The sequence below is a fragment of the Coccinella septempunctata genome, chromosome 1 (genome assembly GCF_907165205.1).
Source record: "Coccinella septempunctata chromosome 1, icCocSept1.1, whole genome shotgun sequence".
Taxonomy (NCBI): Eukaryota; Metazoa; Arthropoda; class Insecta; order Coleoptera; family Coccinellidae; genus Coccinella; species Coccinella septempunctata.
The window spans coordinates 18,634,749-18,655,876 of record NC_058189.1 but is presented as its reverse complement, the minus strand read 5'-3'; the positions used below and the strand labels follow the sequence as shown (position 1 = coordinate 18,655,876).

Sequence of the window (21,128 nt, the reverse complement as noted above, 5' to 3'; positions counted from 1 at the left end):
CGTCTTTACTACCTTTGAATTTTTTTTTATGGTATTCCATGCTTTCTTGCTATTGTTGAAATTTATACTCTCAGTAAATTTTCTGAAACTATTCCTTTTTTCGGTTTTGATCATACGTTTGGTTCTGGCTTTCAATTCCTTTACTCTGATATAATTTTCCAAATTGGGTTCTCTTATATATTCCGCAAAGGCATCTTTTCGCTGGAGTATTGCCTTCGTCAGTTCATCAGTCCACCATATCGCAATCTTATGGTTATTGGTTTTTCTATCCATTTTGATGGGGATGCTTCTTTCCGCACATATCTTAATCATATCATCGAATTCACTTAAGTTGTTTATTTCATTCTCACTCATGAAATTGTTTATATTCGTTTGGAATTTAGGCCAATCAGCTTTGGAAGTTTTAAATTTTCTTGTAGAATAAAATTTTGTCGTTTTTATATTTGGTTCTTCTGAAAAATGTATGTGAATTGGGAAGTGGTCGCTTTGTCCTGTATCATGATTTACCATCCACGAAAACTTGTTGGCGAGATTAGTCGGTACAATAGTCAGGTCTGGTGCACTTTTCTTTTCATTTGGTTTCGTCAGTCTTGTCGCAGATCCATCATTTAGTATAATTATATCCCGATCTTCAGTTAGCTCTTGAATAATCCTACCATTGGGGTTTATGGACTCAGACCCCCACATGAAGTTTTGCGCATTCAGGTCTCCCATGATCACAAAAGGACCTGGGCTTGAATCTATTATTTTAATCAATATTTTCTTGTCTAATTTGGTATCTGGTGGGTTATATATGTTAATAAACCAGACCTTGTTTACTTCTACTATCTGAAATTGGAATTTTTTTGGCATATTTTGGATATTTATGTTTATAATTTTGAACTTTATATTTTCCTTGATTAAGAGGGCTATTCCTCCCCAACGGTCATATCTGTCATTTCTGATGATTTTATAATTTTTTATTTTAATTATTTTATCTTTATCAAGAAGGGTTTCAGTCAAGGCTATCATATCCGGCATAGACATTGTCAGCTTGCCCATAAGTTCGTTATAATTAGCTATTATTGATCTTATATTCCATTGTATAATAAACATATTGAATATATTTGAGACTAGTTAGGTAAATAAAATAATAAAGCGGTTTACATATACACATATATTTGTCGGTGGGCATGATATAATGAAGGGTTAATATTCTCCAATTTCATCCATAGATGTATCATCTATTTCTATTTTATACTCTGGAGGTTTATGTATTTGTACATCGTGAATAATTATTTTTCTCTCATTATTTATAATATTCTCTTCGAAATTTGAATAGTTCGATTGAGTTTCTATTTCATTTGTTGGATTAATATCATCTGAGTTTATAGATATATCCATTTCTGAGTTTTGGGTATTATAAATTTTTTCTCTATTATTCATGTTGTAATTTGGTTCATATTCGATCAGGCATTTTTTAATTTCATCTCTGTCATATGCTGGTTTTTGAGGAGCTATTCTTTTCCTAGGAGAAAAGGTGGTAATTCTGTGGGGTTCATTTGTTTTATTATCTGAATGTTTTTTTGATGCCTTTGTTTCGTCCGCATATGATATTCTGTTAACTGTTACCGGGAGTGTTTTGATGTTATTTTCCTGCATGCACTCGTACCTATATTGAAATTTTTTCGTTTTCGAAGCATGAGGTTCGCTTCATAAAAGGTATATTTATATACTGCCATAGCTTCTTTAATCAATTTTTGATGTTCGTATTCCGGGCAGGTTCGTTCCATCGCCGTATGCCCTTCTCCACAAAATATACATTTTGTTTCATTAGGGCAGTTTACATATTCATGATCCTCACCACAATTTCTGCATCTCCTACTACTTTTACATAAATGTGCCGTATGTCCGAAACGTAGGCAATTAAAGCATTGTATAACAGGATACACGTATTGCGAGACTTCTAAAAAATTATGGTATAATGTTATATATTTAGGTAATGTAGTACTTCTAAACGTAATTACGCAAGATTTAGTCTTTTTGTATTGTACTTCGCCATCGATTATAATTCTTTTCTTTAGTCTTCGAACATTAATTATTTCGTAATCGGATTTTCCAAAATCTATAATTTCTTGTTCATCTATATCTACATCTATTCCCGAAATGATACCCCTGACTGTTAAATATACTGCAGGGATGTATACATTATAAGCTGGAAAAGTATTATTTGATACAAACTTGTTTGCATCTTCGGCCGTGGAAAACTCTATTCCTATTCTATTTCTACCTTTTTTGGATATTTTATTTATTCTTAATTCAAAGTTGTTATTTTCGAAAAAAATTTTTCCTTTAGTCAATGGGTTTAGATTTCCCACGTTACCAATCTTACTTTCTACAAAAACAACATATGGTCCCTTCATTAACTCCGTATTTGAATATGTGTTTATTTTCGTTCGCATCTTTTTTCAATGTTAAAGATTGTGATAATATGTCGACTTGAGTATTCAACTCGCTGTCTTCGTTCAAAATTGCCTGTTTTTTCAGTTCATCTAATTCATTTTTAAGTATTATTAAATCTGCGAAAGAAAATTGCTCACTATTTTCCTGTATATTCTCCAATGTTTTTATCGATTTCGGAGTAATTGCCGTTTTTATCCGGGGATAAATCCCCGGACTATTATTTGCCATTTTTATCCCTTTCTACTGATGTTTTTTCCTTTTTCATCAACTCTCAAAAAGAAGTGTACTTCACGTACAGTTTTAAATAGGTATATAAGAAAGAAAAAAATATACAAGAAAAACCCCAAAAACAAATGAAAAATAACTTAAAGTATCCCAATGAAACCTTAAATCAAAAAGTAATAATTCGACACCTGTTTTTGAACTATCTCACCACCTTGCAATAGGGGAAATAACACGCCACCAGGAAGAATCGAAATTGGTTAGGTCCGCACCGATCCGCTCTCCGCACCGAACTCCGACATTATTAGTTCTTTGATTTAAGAAACATAGAAACCTTAGCAATAATTACATATTAACTCACCTTCCTAGATTACGGGGATAATTATGCAATTTTTGGCATTTTGCTATCATGGAATATTGTCTTCAAATTGTCAAAATAACTCCAGAACTAACTAACAGATAACTAAGTCAACCCCGAAACTTGGAATAAACAGAAAAGAATTGAAAATCATGCAAATTTACACATGTCATGTCAAAATTATCAAATGACGCATGTGACAACTACGAAATGTTTCCTACTGGGGCGAGCTCTACAAATCAAAGATAATACACACCGTTTTCTCTCTCACTATGCTGTATCTTGGTGTGTAATATCTTTGCTACAAATGCTTTCCCATAATTGAACGAAGAGAGACTTATGGAAGATACATAGACATAGAGACATGGACTGAGCAATGCCAGCATGAAATTGGCTATTTATTAGAAAGAGAGAAAAGCTCGTCGGGACATACCTTTCTCTTTTTTGTTCACATAGAGGTGAGTGTAGACCAATCAAAATTCTAGAAAAAGACAACTGCATTCCCGACGTGTTTTTCTCTCTGTCACTTTTTTTGACCGTATTTCATGCATAGATATAAAGGGAAGGCACAGTCCATGTCTCTATGTCTATGGGAAGATAACACAAGAGAGAGAGATGCACGAATTCCTTAAAATGGGACAGATTTCACTGCCAAGTTAACCAGGAGCGACTAGAAACAAAAGATATTACACACCAAGATAGAGCATAGTGAGAGAGGAAACGTCCTCGAAAAAAGATAGCTTATATTATATTTCATTTATATTTTGATCAAAACCAAAACAATGAACCAAATGCAACGATTGGTTGAAGGAATCGTTTTTTCCGAAGCTATCCGAATGATGCCGAATTGGCAGGGCCGTCGCTAGGGGGTAGGCAGGGTAGGCGGCCGCCTAAGGCGCTAGGATTTAGGGGCGGCATTTTGAGCTTAGACATGAAAAAAATCAACTTATGTACCGAATGAAAATAAATGCAGTTCAGTCAGCAACAACAGGAATACCAAGAAATATATTTAGGCGCGGACTCATTGGTGAACGCAATATGCAGGGGTAATAAAAAAACCATCAAAGGTGCCGCATTCGCATTCTTCTCATAAATATCCCAGACAGCCTATACGGTCCGCACTGTAGTGGCCACTTTTAAGAGTTATTTATGTTATAATATAACTTATCGAAGTTTTCGGCTTCGCTTTGATAAATATGGCCGACTACTGTTGGGTTTTTGGGGCGGCTTCATTCACATTTCCGAAATTATTTTCATTTTCAATTCTCCAATCAGAATACAGAAAGTTGATTCCGGGGTGGAGTGTGAAAGACTTCAGGAAGTATTTTATTTACATATGAATATTCAGTATTCCTACGAAAAGAAACGAAAAGTTCAGAGTTCATTCCTGAATCAATCAATTATATTATTTATTGCTTGTGCAAAATAAGTTATCAATTTGAAAAGTTCTGTAACTCGGTATTTTTCAAGCATTGTTTCGGCACCGGGTAACAGGATAAAAATTTATAGAAAATCCTCATCTATGTATTCAATATTTTATATTCGTAATATCTTCAAAACTCAGAGGGTCCAGGGAATACTTTTGGGCCCTATATGGTTTGAAGAAAAATATAGTTCGTTAATTTTTAGAATTTAATATGAATGTTTTCAATTTCACTATGGCATTTTGTTTTTCGGCGAAATCCTTGAGTTTTTTGCCATTTCTATTCTCTGTTATGATGGGAATTTACAGTTGAAATCTGCGATGCAGATTTCCGGGTTTGTTCCTTCCAACATGTTGTTTATCTCTTCTTCCAATAAATTGTTTTGTGATGGCTTATATGCCGAGGTAATTTCGACTCTTTGACGATTTAATTCGGCAACAATCGTCACTTTTTCTGTTTTTCCTTGTGTTTCGTCGGATCTACTTTTGAAGTAGTGTTTCAGATCTGTTCTCACCAATATTGCTACTCCTCCTCCGGTGTTTGTAATTCTGTCACATCTATATGTTTCATAATTCATGAAATTCAGTCGTCTGTTCCGATTTATTCTTGTTTCCTATAGGGCTATAATATCAGGTTGTCTCTCTGATATTATTTCTTCTATCTCGGTTTTCCGAGTGTTGATCCCGTTTATGTTCCACGAGATTATCTCGAGGGATTTCTTCCTAATATCCGTAATGTCCATTAATTCAGTTTACTGAATAATGCTTGGAGTTTCTTTTCCATTTTCCTCTCAATTTTCAACATTATCTTGTTGAAAATTTTCTCCGTGAAGATATCTAAATCATCGGCTGATTCAGATATCTTTTTCTTCTCCTGTTGACTGTTTACAGCCTGTTTTATTGGAGGCTTCTTCTGTTCTTCTTTTTGACGAAACAAATGACTGGTGCATAAAGTGGAAAATCAAGCTCAATGGACAAAAGAGCCAAGCAATATTACTACAGAAGAGAAGACTGCGACCCACAACGAAACTGGAAGTTGACGGCGAAGAAATCGACTGGAAAAATGAAGCCAAATGTTAAGGAATAACGCTTGACAAAGGACTTACTTGGAAAAGTCATATCAAACAAGCAATCGACAAAACGAAAGCAGCGATGAATAGACTCTATCCTCTGATAGGAAGAAGAAGCCACATGTCTAACGAGACAAAATTGAAGATAATAATCAAAGCCGTTGCTAGGCCTCAACTGACTGATGGATCAGTTGCCTGGGGTTTCGCGGCAAAGAGCCATATCAAACGAATTCAGGCCACTGAAAACAAGCTGCTTCGATGTGCAATAGATGAACCTTGGTTTGTCAGGAATAGACTTGACGGTCTCCTCATCAGAAGAGGAGCTTTCTTCTCGTGCGCGTTTAGTTGGGGGCGCGCTTGGGGCCTTCGCATCCAACATTGTATCATATTTCCTTGTTGTGAAACAATTCCTTTAAGGGAATTATTTTTGGAACCCGCTACCGGTTTTGTAATTGTGGTATAAGTGGGGGATTTCGGCATATTCTTTCGGGTCATTTCCTCTCTCAAGAGGCTCATCTCACCGACCAACTGTGACACAGTTTCGGTCAGTTTGACAATTTGAGCTTTCAACTGCTTTCGTGTTCACCGTCGCTGAATTCTTCAGCATCGGTCGCTTCCATATAGGAACCCTCATTATCTGGGGTTTCCGACATGGTTTTATACTCAGATTTCTCAAAATATCAAGCAATTTGAAAATAATAAAATATTCAGGAATCTTCAATGAAATAGTCTAATATAAAACTATGGTATAAGGCCAACAGTTTCCTACGCTATGAGAAAAATCAGAAAAAAAAAGATACGAAAAATAAGCTCACCTGATGTTTTCTGCAGTACCAACGAAAAACAAATTCTGGACACTGGTGACGGGAACTTACTCTCCGACCAGTATTTATAAACTACAGCCGCCCCCACAGTAATTCCGTAGCATCCAATAGATTTTTAGATACGCATTGGAACGGCAACTTTGTAACGGGTTTAGTTCACAAAAGAGTTTAATCTCAAACGCCAGCTATTCTTCCAATTGTTTGATATTTTGAGATTTTCGAGTATAAAACCATGTCGGAAACCTCAGATAATGAGGGTTCCTACATGGAAGCGACCGATGCTGAAGAATTCAGCGAAGGCGAACACGAGGAGCTTGTAAAGCTCAGAGAAAAAAATGAGCAGTTGAAAGCTCAAATAGTCAAACTGACTGAAACTGTGTCACAGTTGGTCGGTGAGATGCGCCTCTCGAGGGAGGAAATGACCCGCAATAATATGCCGAAATCTCCCACTTACGCCGCAATCACAAAGCCGGAAGCGGGTTCCAAAAATAATCCCCTTAAAGGAATTTTTTGACAACCCGAAACAAGGAAAAATGATTCAACGCAGGTTTCGAAGGCCCCAAACGCGCCCCCAATTAAACGCGCGCGAAATGAAAGCTCCTCTTCTGATGAGGAGACTGTCAAGAAGGCAACGGAAGTGCCTAAAAGAGATAAAATTCCACCCATCACAATGATGGGCACCTCAGATTGGGTAGAGATATCTAAAGCTCTCTACACAAAAAGGATAGACTACAACCGCGCAACTGTAGTTAACGACGTTACAAAAACCTTCGCGTCAACCGTAGATGATTTTAGAAAAATTACGAAATTCTGCGAGCAGCGTGTTAAAGAATTTTTTACCTACCGAATGGAGGAGGAGAAGAAGATATATGCCGTCATTAGGCATTTACCAATCGACGCTGATCTTGCGTTGATTAAGGACGACCTGATATTCCAGGGAATATCAGACGCTGAGGTGTCCAGAATGACATCGAACAAGACGAAGAAGCCCATACCTCTCTACCTGGTTAAAACCCAGAAAAAAGGAATCTTCGAAGTGAAGCGACTCTACAACCTCTGTATTGTGGTTGAACACAAAAAGAGGCCTGAAAGTCCAAGCCAGTGCTTTAGGTGTCAAAGTTACGGACATGCACAGAACAAATGCTCCTTCCCGTGGAGATGCGTGAAGTGCTCAGGAAGTCATAGCACTAGCAGCAATGACTGCACACTCACCAGAAAAGGTGAAGAGAGAAATGCCACATGTGTCTTATGTGGAAAAGAGGGCCATCCAGCTAGCTACAAAGGATGTAGCGAGTTCAAGTTGGTGACCAGAAAGAAGAATTCCCGAAAATCAGCTGAACAGAAAAAGAAGGTAACAAAAACAACAACTTCTGAACAAAAAATTCAGGAAGTAGCGAAGACCCAACCTACAGAGCAGGAAAAGAAGAGGGAGACTCCAAAACCCGTTCAGAAAAAAGAAGGACAGAAGAAGCTTACAATGAAACAGGCTGTTAACAGTCAACAAGAGAAGAAAAAGATATCTGAATCAGCCGATGATTTAGATATCTTCACGGAGAAAATTTTCAACAAGATAATGTTGAAAATTGAGAGGGAAATGGAGAAAAAACTCCAAGCATTATTTAGTAAACTGAATTAATGGACCTCACCTCCTGATATTAGGAAGAAATCCCTCAAAATAATCTCGTGGAACATAAACGGGATCAACACACGGAAGGCCGAGATAGAACAAATAATATCAGAAAGACAACCTGATATTATAGCCCTACAGGAAACAAGAATAAACCGGAACAGACGACTGAATTTCATGAATTATGAAACATATAGATGTGACAGAATTACAAACACCGGAGGAGGAGTAGCAATATTGGTGAGAACAGATCTGAAACACTACTTTAAAAGTAGATCCGACGAAACACAAGGAAAAACAGAAAACGTGACGATTGTTGCCGAATTAAATCGGCAAAGAGTCGAAATAACCTCGGCGTATAAGCCACCACAAAATAATCTATTGGAAGAAGAGATAACAACATGTTGGAAGGATCAAACCCGAAAATCTCCATCGGAGATTTCAACTGTAAATCCCCATTATGGAACAGCATAACAGAGAATAGAAATGGCAAAAAACTCAAGGATTTCGCCGAAAAACAAAATGCCATAGTGATTGGACCAGAGCTACCGACATATCTTGCTTTTGGTAGAGGAATACCATATGTAATAGATATCGCGATATTGAAAAATATAACTCAAGAATTCTCGATTGAAACTTTGGAAGATGGAACCTCAAACCACAATCCCGTCGAATTGACAATTGGAGAAGAACAAAGAGAAAAACTGATGGAAATAAGAGAATACATCAATTGGGCTAAATACAGCCATTTAATACAATCGGAAATAACAGAAATTCCAACAATAAGCACTCCAGACGATCTGGAATGTGCGGTTGATAAACTGGAAGAGATTATATTGAAAGCTTACGAAAAAAGCACGAGAAGAGTGAAGAGACCAGCACCAAGTCATCCGCATGGCGATACGCCTAAAGAAGTAAAAGATCTTATACAAGAAAATCGAAAACTCAGAAGAATATATAGGATGAATAAAAATGATCTGAATAGAAGGAACCTCAACCGACATAGCCAAGTTCTGAAAAATGCCCTGAAAGATCTAAGAACAAGCAGATGGAACAAAAGGGTTCAAGAACTGAATACAATCGATCATTCTGCACGGAGAATGCAAAAAAGCCTACGAGGAGAAAAGACTAAAATTCCACCCCTACACGGAGAAAGGGGAATGGAGTATACCAATACTGATAAGGCAGATGCATTGGCGGACTCGATCGAACGAGAATCGAGAATAAATTACAGGATAGACGACGATAATGAAGATTTGGAAGAACTGGTTGAAGAAAATGATGAAGAAATGGATGAATTACCAGCGACTGCTGAAATAGACAAGCCAACATAGCCAAATGAAATCAGGGAAATAATTAGAAGTTTGAAGAAGAGGAAAGCTCCCGGAAGCGATAAAATAACGAATGTTATGTTAAAGAAATTACCTAGAAAAGGTATAGCCGCTCTAACAAATATCGCGAATGGAATTATGAGGACAGAACACTACCCAGAAAAATGGAAAACAGCAGAAGTCATAGTATTCAATAAACCATTCAAAGAGGAGAAGTTTCCACAAAACTACAGACCGATAAGTCTACTGTCGGCGTTAGGAAAAGTAGTAGAAAGAATTATCGCCACGAGGCTAAATGAGGAAACCGAAAATCTGAAACTAATACCACCAGAACAGTTCGGATTCAGAAGAGAGCATTCAACAGAACAACAATTATTAAGGCTCACAGAGTACATAACAGAGGGATTCCAAAATAAACAAGCTACAGGTCTTGTATGGCATGAAGGATTAATATATAAGATGAGATGTGCTGGATATTCGATCAAAATATGCATAAGAATGCTCCTCAACAAGAGATATAAAGGCTGGAGTACCCCAAGGATCAGTACTTGGTCCACTTCTGTACAACATATACATCCACGATATTCCGAAAAATCCAAAAACCATGCTAACGTTATATGCTGACGACACAGGCATAGCAACTCGACACCGCAACCCAGAAGTAATAGAACGAGTTCTACAAGAGACGATTGACGAAACAAATGACTGGTGCATAAAGTGGAAAATCAAGCTCAATGGACAAAAGAGCCAAGCAATATTACTACAGAAGAGAAGACTGCGACCCACAACGAAACTGAATGTTGACGGCGAAGAAATCGACTGGAAAAATGAAGCCAAATATTTAGGAATAACGCTTGACAAAGGACTTACTTGGAAAAGTCATATCAAACAAGCAATCGACAAAACGAAAGCAGCGATGAATAGACTCTATCCTCTAATAGGAAGAAGAAGCCACATGTCGAAAGAGACAAAATTGAAGATAATCAAAGCCGTTGCTGGGCCTCAACTGACTTATGGATCAGTTGCCTGGGGTTTCGCGGCAAAGAGCCATATCAAAAGAATTCAGGCCACTGAAAACAAGCTGCTACGATGTGCAATAGATGCACCTTGGTTTGTCAGGAATAGACAGATTTATAAGGACCTGAAATGGGAAACCATAACGGAATTCATGAACAGAAAAGCAGAGAAATTATTCGAAACAGCGAAAAACCATCCGAATTAAGAACTCAGGAGACTAGTGGACTACGACCCAGAGGAAGACAAAAGGAGAATGCGAATTTACCGAAGGAGACCAAGAGATCAATTAAAAAGAGATTAAAATAACAACAGAAACTTATTGAAAAATTCAATAAAGTGTTAATCCAATAGAGGTTAAACACATAAATCCCAGCACGATAGTGTGCGAGAAGAAAACCGACCAAGAGATGAACGGTTTATAGGCAAATGCCCGGAACCAAAATTCAAGAAGCAGTTGAGGGTTTTTAGTGGGTCTCGAACTCAGGAGAGTGAGAAACCCCACACTGTTCCCCCTCAGGAGATGAGGGTGGTTCGACTGTCTTGCAGATTTTCCCCCTGCTACACCAAAAAAAAAGAAAAAAAAACGAGGTAAAGTTGGTAAAGGTTTGGGCGGCAAAGGTGGAGCCAAGCGTCATAGGAAAGTACTACGAGACAACATCCAAGGTATCACCAAACCCGCTATCAGGAGATTGGCTAGGCCTGGAGGTGTCAAGCGTATTTCTGGTCTCATTTACGAAGAAACTCGTGGAGTGTTGAAGGTGTTCCTGGAAAATGTAATCAGGGACGCTGTCACATATACCGAACATGCAAAGAGAAAAACTGTTACCGCCATGGACGTTGTATATGCCCTCAAACGTCAAGGACGTACATTGTACGGTTTCGGCGGTTGAATGAGTCATTATTCAGGTTGTAGTATAAACGGTCCTTCTCAGGACCACAACGATATAATGTTCGTTTTGTCCAATATCAATGTCGATTGCTAATAAATACTTCGGACTAAGTTCTTGAGGATATGTACGTATTATTTTACTATGATCACTAAGCCCGGTTAAGAAGAGAATCCTTCTTGGATTATGTGGCCAAACCCTTCGTCCATCCTCAAGATAAAAATTTTTTAAATAGTTCCGATCTGAGACTCCAGGACGAGAAACCTATAAAACAATTGAAACCTCGGTACCCGCCGAGGTAGTCCTTTTCTGAGAAAAGGTGTTAGCCGGACGATTCCAAAGTGTGCTTGGACTCGCCCATTCATGTTCGGTGATAAAAACCTCTATAGAAGATCTACAAATCCACAAAGTTCGTGTGCTGAATGATATTTAATACAAATAATATAGTGCAGAAAACCCTCATTTTTTTCGTCTATTAATAATTCTATTTGATATCACATTTGTGCGCTTCGTTCCACCACTAAAATATAGCATATTTTCGAACCGAACAAATTCGTAAACGAGATTGTTACCTGAAGTGTCGAAGTTCATTTTCTGTAGGCGGTACTGAGCCAAGAGCCAACCCTTATCTTAACAACTTTCGGCGAAAATAGTCGTTTTTCAATATCTACCTTTCGCAGAATTCATTCGCTGAGTTAAAATGTCTCTGAGTAGTGAAGAGAAACGACTTTTGCTTAGTAAAAAGCAACGAAAGGTTTACATTGAACGAATTGGGTGGATTCTAAATGCGGCGATCATTGCAGAAAGTGATCGAACAAAAACCCTGGAGTCTACCTTCAAAGCCTTCGATAGTATACAATTCAAGATTGCCAACCAATTATGCGGAGCGGAGCAATTAGTCCCTAGAAACCGAAAATAAACTGCAGGCGAAGATTGAGGAAATACATTTTGATATACAGACAATTCATAGCGAAAAACGACTATTTTCGCAGAAGGTTGTTAAGATAAGGGTTGGCTCAGTACCGCTTACAGAAAATGAACTTCGACACTTCAGGTAACAATCTCGTTTACGAATTTGTTCGGTTCATATATGCTATATTTTAGTGGTGGAACAAAGCGCACAAATGAGATATCAAATAGAATTTTTAATTCGGCCACGAAGGACCATTAATGAAGGCGCTGGACACACGCCAAATAATTCAATTAACCAAAAAAATGAGGGTTTTCTGCACTATATTATTTGTATTAAATATCATTCAGCACACGAACTTTGTGGATTTGTAGATCTTCTATAGAGGTTATTATCACCGAACATGAATGAGCGAGTCCAAGCACACTTTGGAATCGTCCGGCAAACACCTTTTCTCAGGAAAGGATTACCTCGGCGGTTACCGAGGTTTCAAGTCCTCGAGTCTCAGATCGGAACTACTTAAAAAAATTTTATCTTGAGGATGGACGGAGGGTTTGGCCACAGAATCCAAGAAGGATTCTCTTCTTATCCGGGCTTAGTGATCATAGTGTAATAATACGTACATATCCTCAAGAATTTAGTACGAAGTATTTATTAGCAATCGACATTGATATTGGATAAAACAAACATTAAATGGTTGTGGTCCTGAGAAGGACCGTTTATACTACAACCTGAATAATGACTCATTCAACCGCCGAAACCGTACAATGTACGTCCTTGACGTTTGAGGGCATATACAACGTCCATGGCGGTAACAGTTTTTCTCTTTGCATGTTCGGTATATGTGACAGCGTCCCTGATTACATTTTCCAGGAACACCTTCAACACTCCACGAGTTTCTTCGTAAATGAGACCAGAAATACGCTTGACACCTCCACGCCTAGCCAATCTCCTGATAGCGGGTTTGGTGATACCTTGGATATTATCTCGGAGTACTTTCCTATGACGCTTGGCTCCACCTTTGCCCAAACCTTTACCACCTTTACCTCGTCCGGTCATGTCTGTAGAACGTTAGAAAGGGTCGAAGTAGAAAGTCAATACGTAAGCGAAAACAGAATAAGAGCAACGTAGTCTCTGACCAGTATTTATAAACTACAGCCGCCCCACCACAGTAATTCCGTAGCATCCAATAGATTTTCAGATACGCATTGGAACGGCAACGTAGTCTATAAATATGGGCCGACGGTGGTGGGGACGGATAGAATTGTTCAGATTGCGTCGCGGACCTGTTCGTGTAGAGGAATTACTAACATTCATTATGGCTCGTACTAAGCAGACTGCTAGAAAGTCGACCGGGGGTAAGGCTCCGCGAAAACAATTAGCCACCAAGGCTGCACGTAAAAGTGCTCCAGCCACAGGCGGTGTGAAGAAACCTCACCGTTACCGTCCGGGTACCGTTGCTTTACGTGAAATACGACGATATCAGAAGAGTACCGAGTTGTTGATCCGTAAGTTGCCTTTCCAGAGGTTGGTACGTGAGATCGCTCAGGATTTCAAAACTGATCTCAGATTTCAAAGTTCCGCCGTAATGGCACTTCAAGAAGCTAGCGAAGCTTATTTGGTTGGACTCTTCGAGGATACAAACTTGTGTGCGATCCACGCCAAAAGAGTAACTATCATGCCGAAGGACATTCAACTTGCTAGACGTATCAGGGGTGAACGTGCCTAAATTTCGATTCGGGAATCTTGCATATCGGTTCTTTTCAGAACCACAAAATTCTATTAGACTTTTTTACTCGTACGATACTTCGATCGCCTCGGTTATACAGTTCGGTACGAAACTGACACTGAACGGTAAAGGGAATTTTTGGTAAGATTTCTTAATGTTGCGTAGTCACATCAGAATCCTTCATCAGACGAATTCTTTAAAATTTTCCGAATTGTAGTTTGCCGATTCGGCAAATTATAAAACCACCAACTGTTTGATCAATTCGTGTTGAAATGGTTTCCCATTTTAGGTCCCTATAAATCTGTCTATTCCTGACAATCTACTCACTATAAATTTGTACTCTCATGATACATTCTCACGTTCATTCATCTTACTCGATATACATGTTGGCTCTCAGCCTTCTGCACCTCTTGAAACCAACGTTTAGTGGTTATCTCAGTACTCTCGTTTTGCACTTCTCATAATTCATCAATTGTATCTTCTGTTTTTCCGATGGACGTTCTAATCGTGCTCACTTGTAAGCAGTTCGTCTCTGTAAATGTTGCTCAATGATAAATATCATGTATATTAATAATACTATTCTTTTCTCATTTTAACTTGTACGATTCATTCACTGCTCCTACTCGCATCATAACTATTGATCAGACTTAAACAATGTAGTTTCACCTCTTGGCCCATTTCACTAGACCTGGACTGGACTGGCAGATGAACAGCAACTTCGAAAATTTTAACGAATTAAAATTCCGATAATACATACGCGTATTGAATCTACACAAACTTCACAGACGGAATCAAAAATTCCGTAGCAGCTGTGCTAGTGGGCACTTTCACTTCTACTTTCACTTTTACAGCACTATGAAAATAATGCTCTGCTATGTAGAGAACAAGATCTATTGAAGAGATGATTACATAATTTATCAAAAAAAAATTTTGATTCCTCCTTTTCAGTCATTCGGTTATTCACATTTTATTCATATATTTGACATCACTACACTACTCACGGAGAGACAGGGTTTTTTTACTGAGGTTTTTCCCTAAGCTCTTGTATCATACTCCAAATTGTATGGTACCCCGTTGCACTAACCTTTGCTAAAACTCGTACATATGCTATATTGTTTGATAGCTAAAAATGTATTGCTGACATTCAAAAGATAAAATATGTATTAGACTGATTCAAAAAAATCGACATTCTTTTTTTTCGAGGAACACACTACTTATTATCTTCAGGACATTGAAAAATGACGTTTTTGAAAATATTATCCGAAAATATTATTATTTAGAGGTCGCTCATCGAGGATTTCTATTTTCCCTACTAATAGCAGGGGAAAAAAATTTGTTTCTAGTTAAAAAATTCCAGTTCGCAAAACAATGGACGGATTTCGTTGAGCGATATATTTTTATGTAGGGAATCAGGTGCTCTACAAAAACTGTCCCATACAATTTTTCCATAAAACGGCTTTTCGAAAAGTTATTAGAGCTTGAAATGAAATCTTTGTCGAAGTAGCTGTTTTTACTCGGATATCGGGGAGAAATTATTGGAATTTACTTTGAAAATCAGAAAATAGTTCTGGAAAGATACAATTAATATGATTCTATGTAGATTCAAATAATTTATGACATCCTCAAATAGTCAACCTCAACAATTGTTAGAGAGTTAGAAATTTATACTCTTCAGAATCAAATTATTCAGCATCTCTTATTTCTCATTCATTTGGGTCAGAAAGAATGAATGGTTTTATGCTCTCTTTCAGATTAGTGTTGTTCTTAAACCCGGTACTTGTCTTCAGTTTCAGTCATAATACAATTTTTTGTATTCATTATTTTTATAAACCCAAAATGGCCGCTGTCACAAAAGAGTGAACTTCAACAATTTTTCAACAAATATCTCGATATTTGTGGAATTGGTAGGTTTAATGATATTAGAAATAAGTCGCATATAGAAAGCATTCATTCGGTTGTGAGAAATAATATTGGTGTTGGTATATTCAACATCTATAATAGATAATATGTTCTAAACAGATAATTTCAATTTTTGTTTGTTGCAATCCGGAAAACGATGACGATGTTCGTTGATCAATTGTAAAAGAAACTGTAACTGTTAATTCTTCATTCTTCTTTTAGTAGTTATTACATTCTTCAATTAAACCAATAACTCGCTCCGTTAAATCGTTAACAACAGAAAGATCCTATCATCTATATGTTACTTTCACTACGTAATGTCTTCTCCAATGAAATCATATAGCGAGAATTTTGTAAATGCGGCCATTTTGGGTTTGCAAAAATAATGAATACACAAAATTGTATTATGGATGAAACTGAAGACAAGTACCGAGTTTAAGATCAAACACTAATCTGAAAGAGGGCACAAAATCAATCATTCTTTCTGACCCAAGTGAATGAGAAAAAATAGATGCTAAATAATTTGATTCTGAAGAGTATGAAACACTAACTCCCTAACAATTGTTGAGGTTGACAATTTGGGGATGTCATGAATGATTTAAATCTGAATAAAATCATATCAATTGTAACTTTCGAGAACGATTTTCTGATTTTCAAAGTAAATTCCAATAACTGCTTCCCGATATCCGAGTAAAAACAGCTACTTCGACAAAAATTTAATTTCAAGCTCTAATAACTTTTCGAAAAGCCGTTTTATGCAAAAATTTTATGGGGCAGTTTTTGTAGACCACTAAACTCCCTACATAAAAATATATCGCTCAATGGTATCCGTCCATTGGTTTGCGAACTGGAATTTTTTAACTAGAAATAAATTATTTTCCCCTGCTATTAGTAGGGAAAATAGAAATCCTCGAAGAGCGACCTCTAAATAATAAGATTTTTGGCTAATATCTTCACAGACGTTTTTTTTCGATGCCCTGAAGATAATAAGGGGTGTGTTTGCCGAAAAAAAAGAAAGTCGATTTTTTTGAATCAGTCTAAATATATATAAATATATATTCATATATTAGTTTTTATATTTTTGACCACTTTTTTCACAACCTTTTCTTTGTTTTTTGAGTCCATCTGAATGTAATGATTACCTTTTGTTGTAGCCTGATGAAGGAAATAAAATTTCCGAAACGTCGCTGAGAGAATAGTTGTTTTGATTTGTTCCTTGTGCCAATATTCACCTTTAATGAAATTCTCTTGATGGTTTCCACCTTTTATATCTTCTTTCCAACCTTGATTTCTTTGGCATCTTTTGTTGAAATTTCCTGAAGTTTTGTTTAGGGCTGGTTTCGGAGAGGTTTAGTGTGGGCGTTAAATCCTAGAATCTCATATTTATAGTTTTCGAATTCAGTTTAATACTCTCTGATAGAAATTCAGTGGCCGATTAGACAAAGTATGAGATATATTTCCGAGGAACTGTTAGATCAATTCGAGCCAAATCTTGAAACTATACGAAGTTTTGGAATTGAGACACATACGTTGAATTTCAGTCGATACTATGATAGAAATTCAGTTTTCAGTGGTCGATTCGACAAAGTATTAGAAAATTTCGCTACTTCCAGTAAAAATGCGGATTTTGATGGTCGATTCTTATGGTCAATGAATAAAAGAATAAGTTCTATTCATCATGAGCTGTTCGATCAAGGAGAATCAAATTTCGAAATAATAACTAATGATAAGAATATCCAGGAACCATGACAAGAGCGACTTTGGCAAGTCTGGGAAGAATCATTTCGGTCCGTCAAAAATGATATATCGGCCTATTTCCCATATCGCATTCGTCCGAAATACGATGCAATGATGAACCCAATAATTGGTACAAATAAAAAGTTTTAAATTCCGTGAGATTACGCAGTAAACTTGCAATTTCAAGTCCTTAGCAATAATTTACGAGCCAATCGGCCGTCAAATTTCCGTCAACTTCGGTAATATGGATCCCACTATCGGAAGTAATCCAAACCCAAAGTGCTTAACACAATGTCATTATCGACCTCCGAGTCTGAAGTGCGACAGGCAACTACGCCTGCTAGTGCTGTTGGTAAGACGCTTAAAAAAGCCGAGAAAAAAACCTCAGCAAAGTCTAATCATGTCAAACCCAGCCATCCTCCAACTTCCGATATGGTTAACAGTGCCATCAAAGGATTGAAAGAAAGGAGCGGGTCCTCGTTGCAAGCTATCAAGAAATACATCGGTTCGAATTACAAGGTCGATTCTGAAAAACTTGCACCGTTCATAAGAAAATATCTGAAGTCCGCTGTACAGTCCGGTTCCCTGATTCAGACCAAAGGAAAAGGAGCGTCTGGTTCTTTCAAATTGGCCGCTGGCGGATCTACAACAAACGCGTCGAAGAAGGTTACGAAAAAATTGGTCAAGTCGGCCGATGGAGCAAATAAGAATGCGTCATCTACAACGGCAGCCGAGAAGAAGAACAAATCCCCTGCCAGGTCTACAACTACAGTGAGTAAGTCGAAAAAGAGAGCGGCAATTGCTACAGAAAAAAAGAAGCCAAAATTAACGAAATCTCCCTCGAAAGCTAAGAAGGCAATCAAATCGCCGACGAAGAAGCCCAAAGCACCGAAACCAAAAACGGTCAAATCAGTAACGGCTCCGAAGAAAGTAACGTCTCCCAAAAAGAAAAAGTAAAACGTATATAATTTTGGAAGGATAAACATTTTAAACCGGCCCTTTTCAGGGCCTCTACAATTTTCTATCAAATATTACTTTTATAGATTTTCACTCGCTAGAGAAACGATGTCAGAAAAGATGTTTCCATCGAACACGGTAGGTAATTTTTTTCGGAAAATGTAAATATTTTTGAAAATGCTATCACATAAGTCCCGAATTCTGAAAATCACTTGACGGTCAGGAATTTAGCCGAATAATTTCAGGTGCAGAATATTCAGAATTTCACTCTAGCTATCGAATGATAGCGATCTTGATCAAAAAATCATGAAAATTAATATACGGCAGAAATTTAATATCTTTTCCGAGGTACTCAACATAGCCATCGCAATTGAAAAACTACGTTTCATTACGAGTTTAAGTTCAGTTCTTTCGAAATTGAACTCGTTATTTGACTAATTGACCATTAAAATCAAAACAAGCTGCTACCATGTGCAATAGATGCACCTTGGTTTGTCATGAATAGACAGATTTATAGGGACCTAAAATGGGAAACCATAACGGAATTCATGAACAAAAAAGCAGAGAAATTATTCGAAACAGCGAAAAACCATCCGAATCAAGAACTCAGCAGACTAGTGAACTACGACCCAAATGAAGACAAAAGGAGAATGCGAATTTACCGAAGGAGACCAAGAGATCAATTAAAAAGATTTTAATATACTAACAGAAACTTATTGAAAAATCCAATAAAGTGTTATCCAATAGAGGATAAACACATAAATCCCAGCAATATAGTGTGTGAGAAGAAAACAGACTAAAAGATGAAAGGTTTATAGGCAAATGCACGGAATTCTTTTTTTTTTGTGTAGCAGGGGGAAAATCTGCAAGTCAGACGAACCACCCTCTGGGGATTCTCACTCTCTTGAGCTCGAGACCCACTAAAAACCCTTAACTGCTTCTTGTCCTGTAATTTTTTCATGTAGAAAAGTGACGATTTCATCTTGAACTTTTTTTTTTCGGTTAATTATTATCACTAGGTATTTACAATCACAACACCGTCCAATTTAGTTATTTTAGAACTAGGTTCTTCGGAAGTATCCTTATTTTTCTCATTATCCTCATCACTGGGTAATGGACGTTTCGAAGCACTGGTAGAAGGATTATTTTCATCGCTTGAATTTCTGGGAAAAATATCCACAAAGGCAGGTTTTCGCTTGAAATGTTTTTTAAATTGGACACTGAATGTTTGTAAGACAGTTGTTGTTTACAGATGTCGCAGGAACACATTATTTTTTCAAGGTCTACGATAGAAAAATAAAGCCGTATCGGGCTTCTCTTATTCGACATCTTAGCAGAAAGATCGAAACACGCGCTCGAAGGTATGTATATCCTGATAGCATTGTTCACGGTACAAGGTACCTGTTTCACGTATCGACTCAACTCTACTGGAACTATTGAGCTGGCGAAGTTATGAAAAAAAAGTAAAAAAATTTCAAGCACCTTTACTGTGAAGTAACACATACACTAATCGTTGAGTCTCAACTTACAAATGAAACCAAAAATGAAACTTTTTGCTTTTATAAGATTTCTAGAAACCTTGGTACTTATAAACCAACTAGTTTGGAAAAGCCAAAATTGTTGGAACATTGAACTGGGGTGGTTTCCGGATTTTTGCATTCATAAAATTTCTAGAGACCGTGGTACTATAAACCAACTCCGAAGCATGTTCACAAATGACAGGACAAAACATTTGGGTTAAGCTAATTTTAATTGCATTTTGATATTTATGAAGGTCATTTTGGAAATTTCAACTTATTCATAATTTCTGTTTGTTTAGTTATGAAGAAACTGAATATGAAAAATAACAATTATCATGTGTTAAGAATCAATAAACCCCAACAATATTCCAGATATTCGGCAGGGGGCTTGAAAGAAGCAAAGATTGACCGCTCTGAAAGAAGCCGCCCCATAAAAAGAAACGTAACTTATAGAGAATGCCGACAAAGTTGTATATTTTAGATTTATGGCATCTCTGTTACAGAATGAAACATTTGTGAAAAGGGTGCCTATAAGCACGAGGGTAATTAAGTACAGGTCCAGTTTATATTAGGTACTGTTGTTACTGAATTCTCAGAAAATACTCTGTATTCTGCAGAAATCTGTTAATTGAATATCATTTTAAAAAAGATTCATTAAAATTTTAATATTTACGGACATTTTAGGTTACTTGAATTTTCAAATGGTAGGTACTGAATAAAAAATTATCAAATATAAAAAATGTATATAACTCATGGGCGGAGCCAAAAATGTGAGATTTTCCTATCTCATATTTTGTGTCGGTAAGAGGACCATATTTTCTTTCCCCACCCGCCAAAAGAGTGAGAAAGGATAGCTCCTCGTCAAATGAAGATGCAAACAAGAAAAGAGTCTTGGAAACCCCAGACCAAGAGAAAACCACTCCAGTGGAGAGAAAAGAAAAAATCCCCCGTCACCCTGAGAGGTACGTCCGAATGGACTTCAATTTCGAACGCGTTAATGCGAAACGGTATTAAATACCAAAGAGCGACGACAGTAAAGGACGGTATAAGAATCGTCCCACAAAGCGCCGATGATCATAGAAGGATGACGGACTTCCTTCATAAAATAAATAGGGGGTTTTACACTCTTCAACGGGAGGAAGAAAAGAAAATATACGCGGTAGTGAGATACCTAC

The 21,128-nt window shown here is 37.2% G+C and overlaps 4 protein-coding genes across 4 annotated transcripts; 2 read left to right on the top strand and 2 right to left on the bottom strand.

The window, feature by feature from the left end:
• Positions 1–12,808: 12,808 nt before the first annotated feature.
• On the bottom strand, positions 12,809–13,201 carry LOC123322565 (histone H4). The gene has a single exon (XM_044910510.1). It carries the CDS (start codon positions 13,168–13,170, stop codon positions 12,859–12,861), a length of 312 nt encoding a protein of 103 aa, XP_044766445.1. The 5' UTR covers positions 13,171–13,201; the 3' UTR covers positions 12,809–12,858.
• Positions 12,859–13,170, bottom strand: LOC123322853 (histone H4). The gene has a single exon (XM_044910905.1). It carries the CDS (start codon positions 13,168–13,170, stop codon positions 12,859–12,861), a length of 312 nt encoding a protein of 103 aa, XP_044766840.1.
• A 221-nt stretch (positions 13,202–13,422) lies between the features above and the next one.
• On the top strand, positions 13,423–13,888 carry LOC123322561 (histone H3). Its single transcript, XM_044910506.1, has one exon. The coding sequence runs from the start codon at positions 13,430–13,432 to the stop codon at positions 13,838–13,840; it is 411 nt and encodes a 136-aa protein (XP_044766441.1). The 5' UTR covers positions 13,423–13,429; the 3' UTR covers positions 13,841–13,888.
• Positions 13,889–17,881: 3,993 nt separating this feature from the next.
• On the top strand, positions 17,882–18,495 carry LOC123317495 (histone H1B-like). The gene has a single exon (XM_044904069.1). The coding sequence runs from the start codon at positions 17,909–17,911 to the stop codon at positions 18,431–18,433; it is 525 nt and encodes a 174-aa protein (XP_044760004.1). The 5' UTR covers positions 17,882–17,908; the 3' UTR covers positions 18,434–18,495.
• The last annotated feature ends 2,633 nt before the right edge of the window (positions 18,496–21,128 follow it).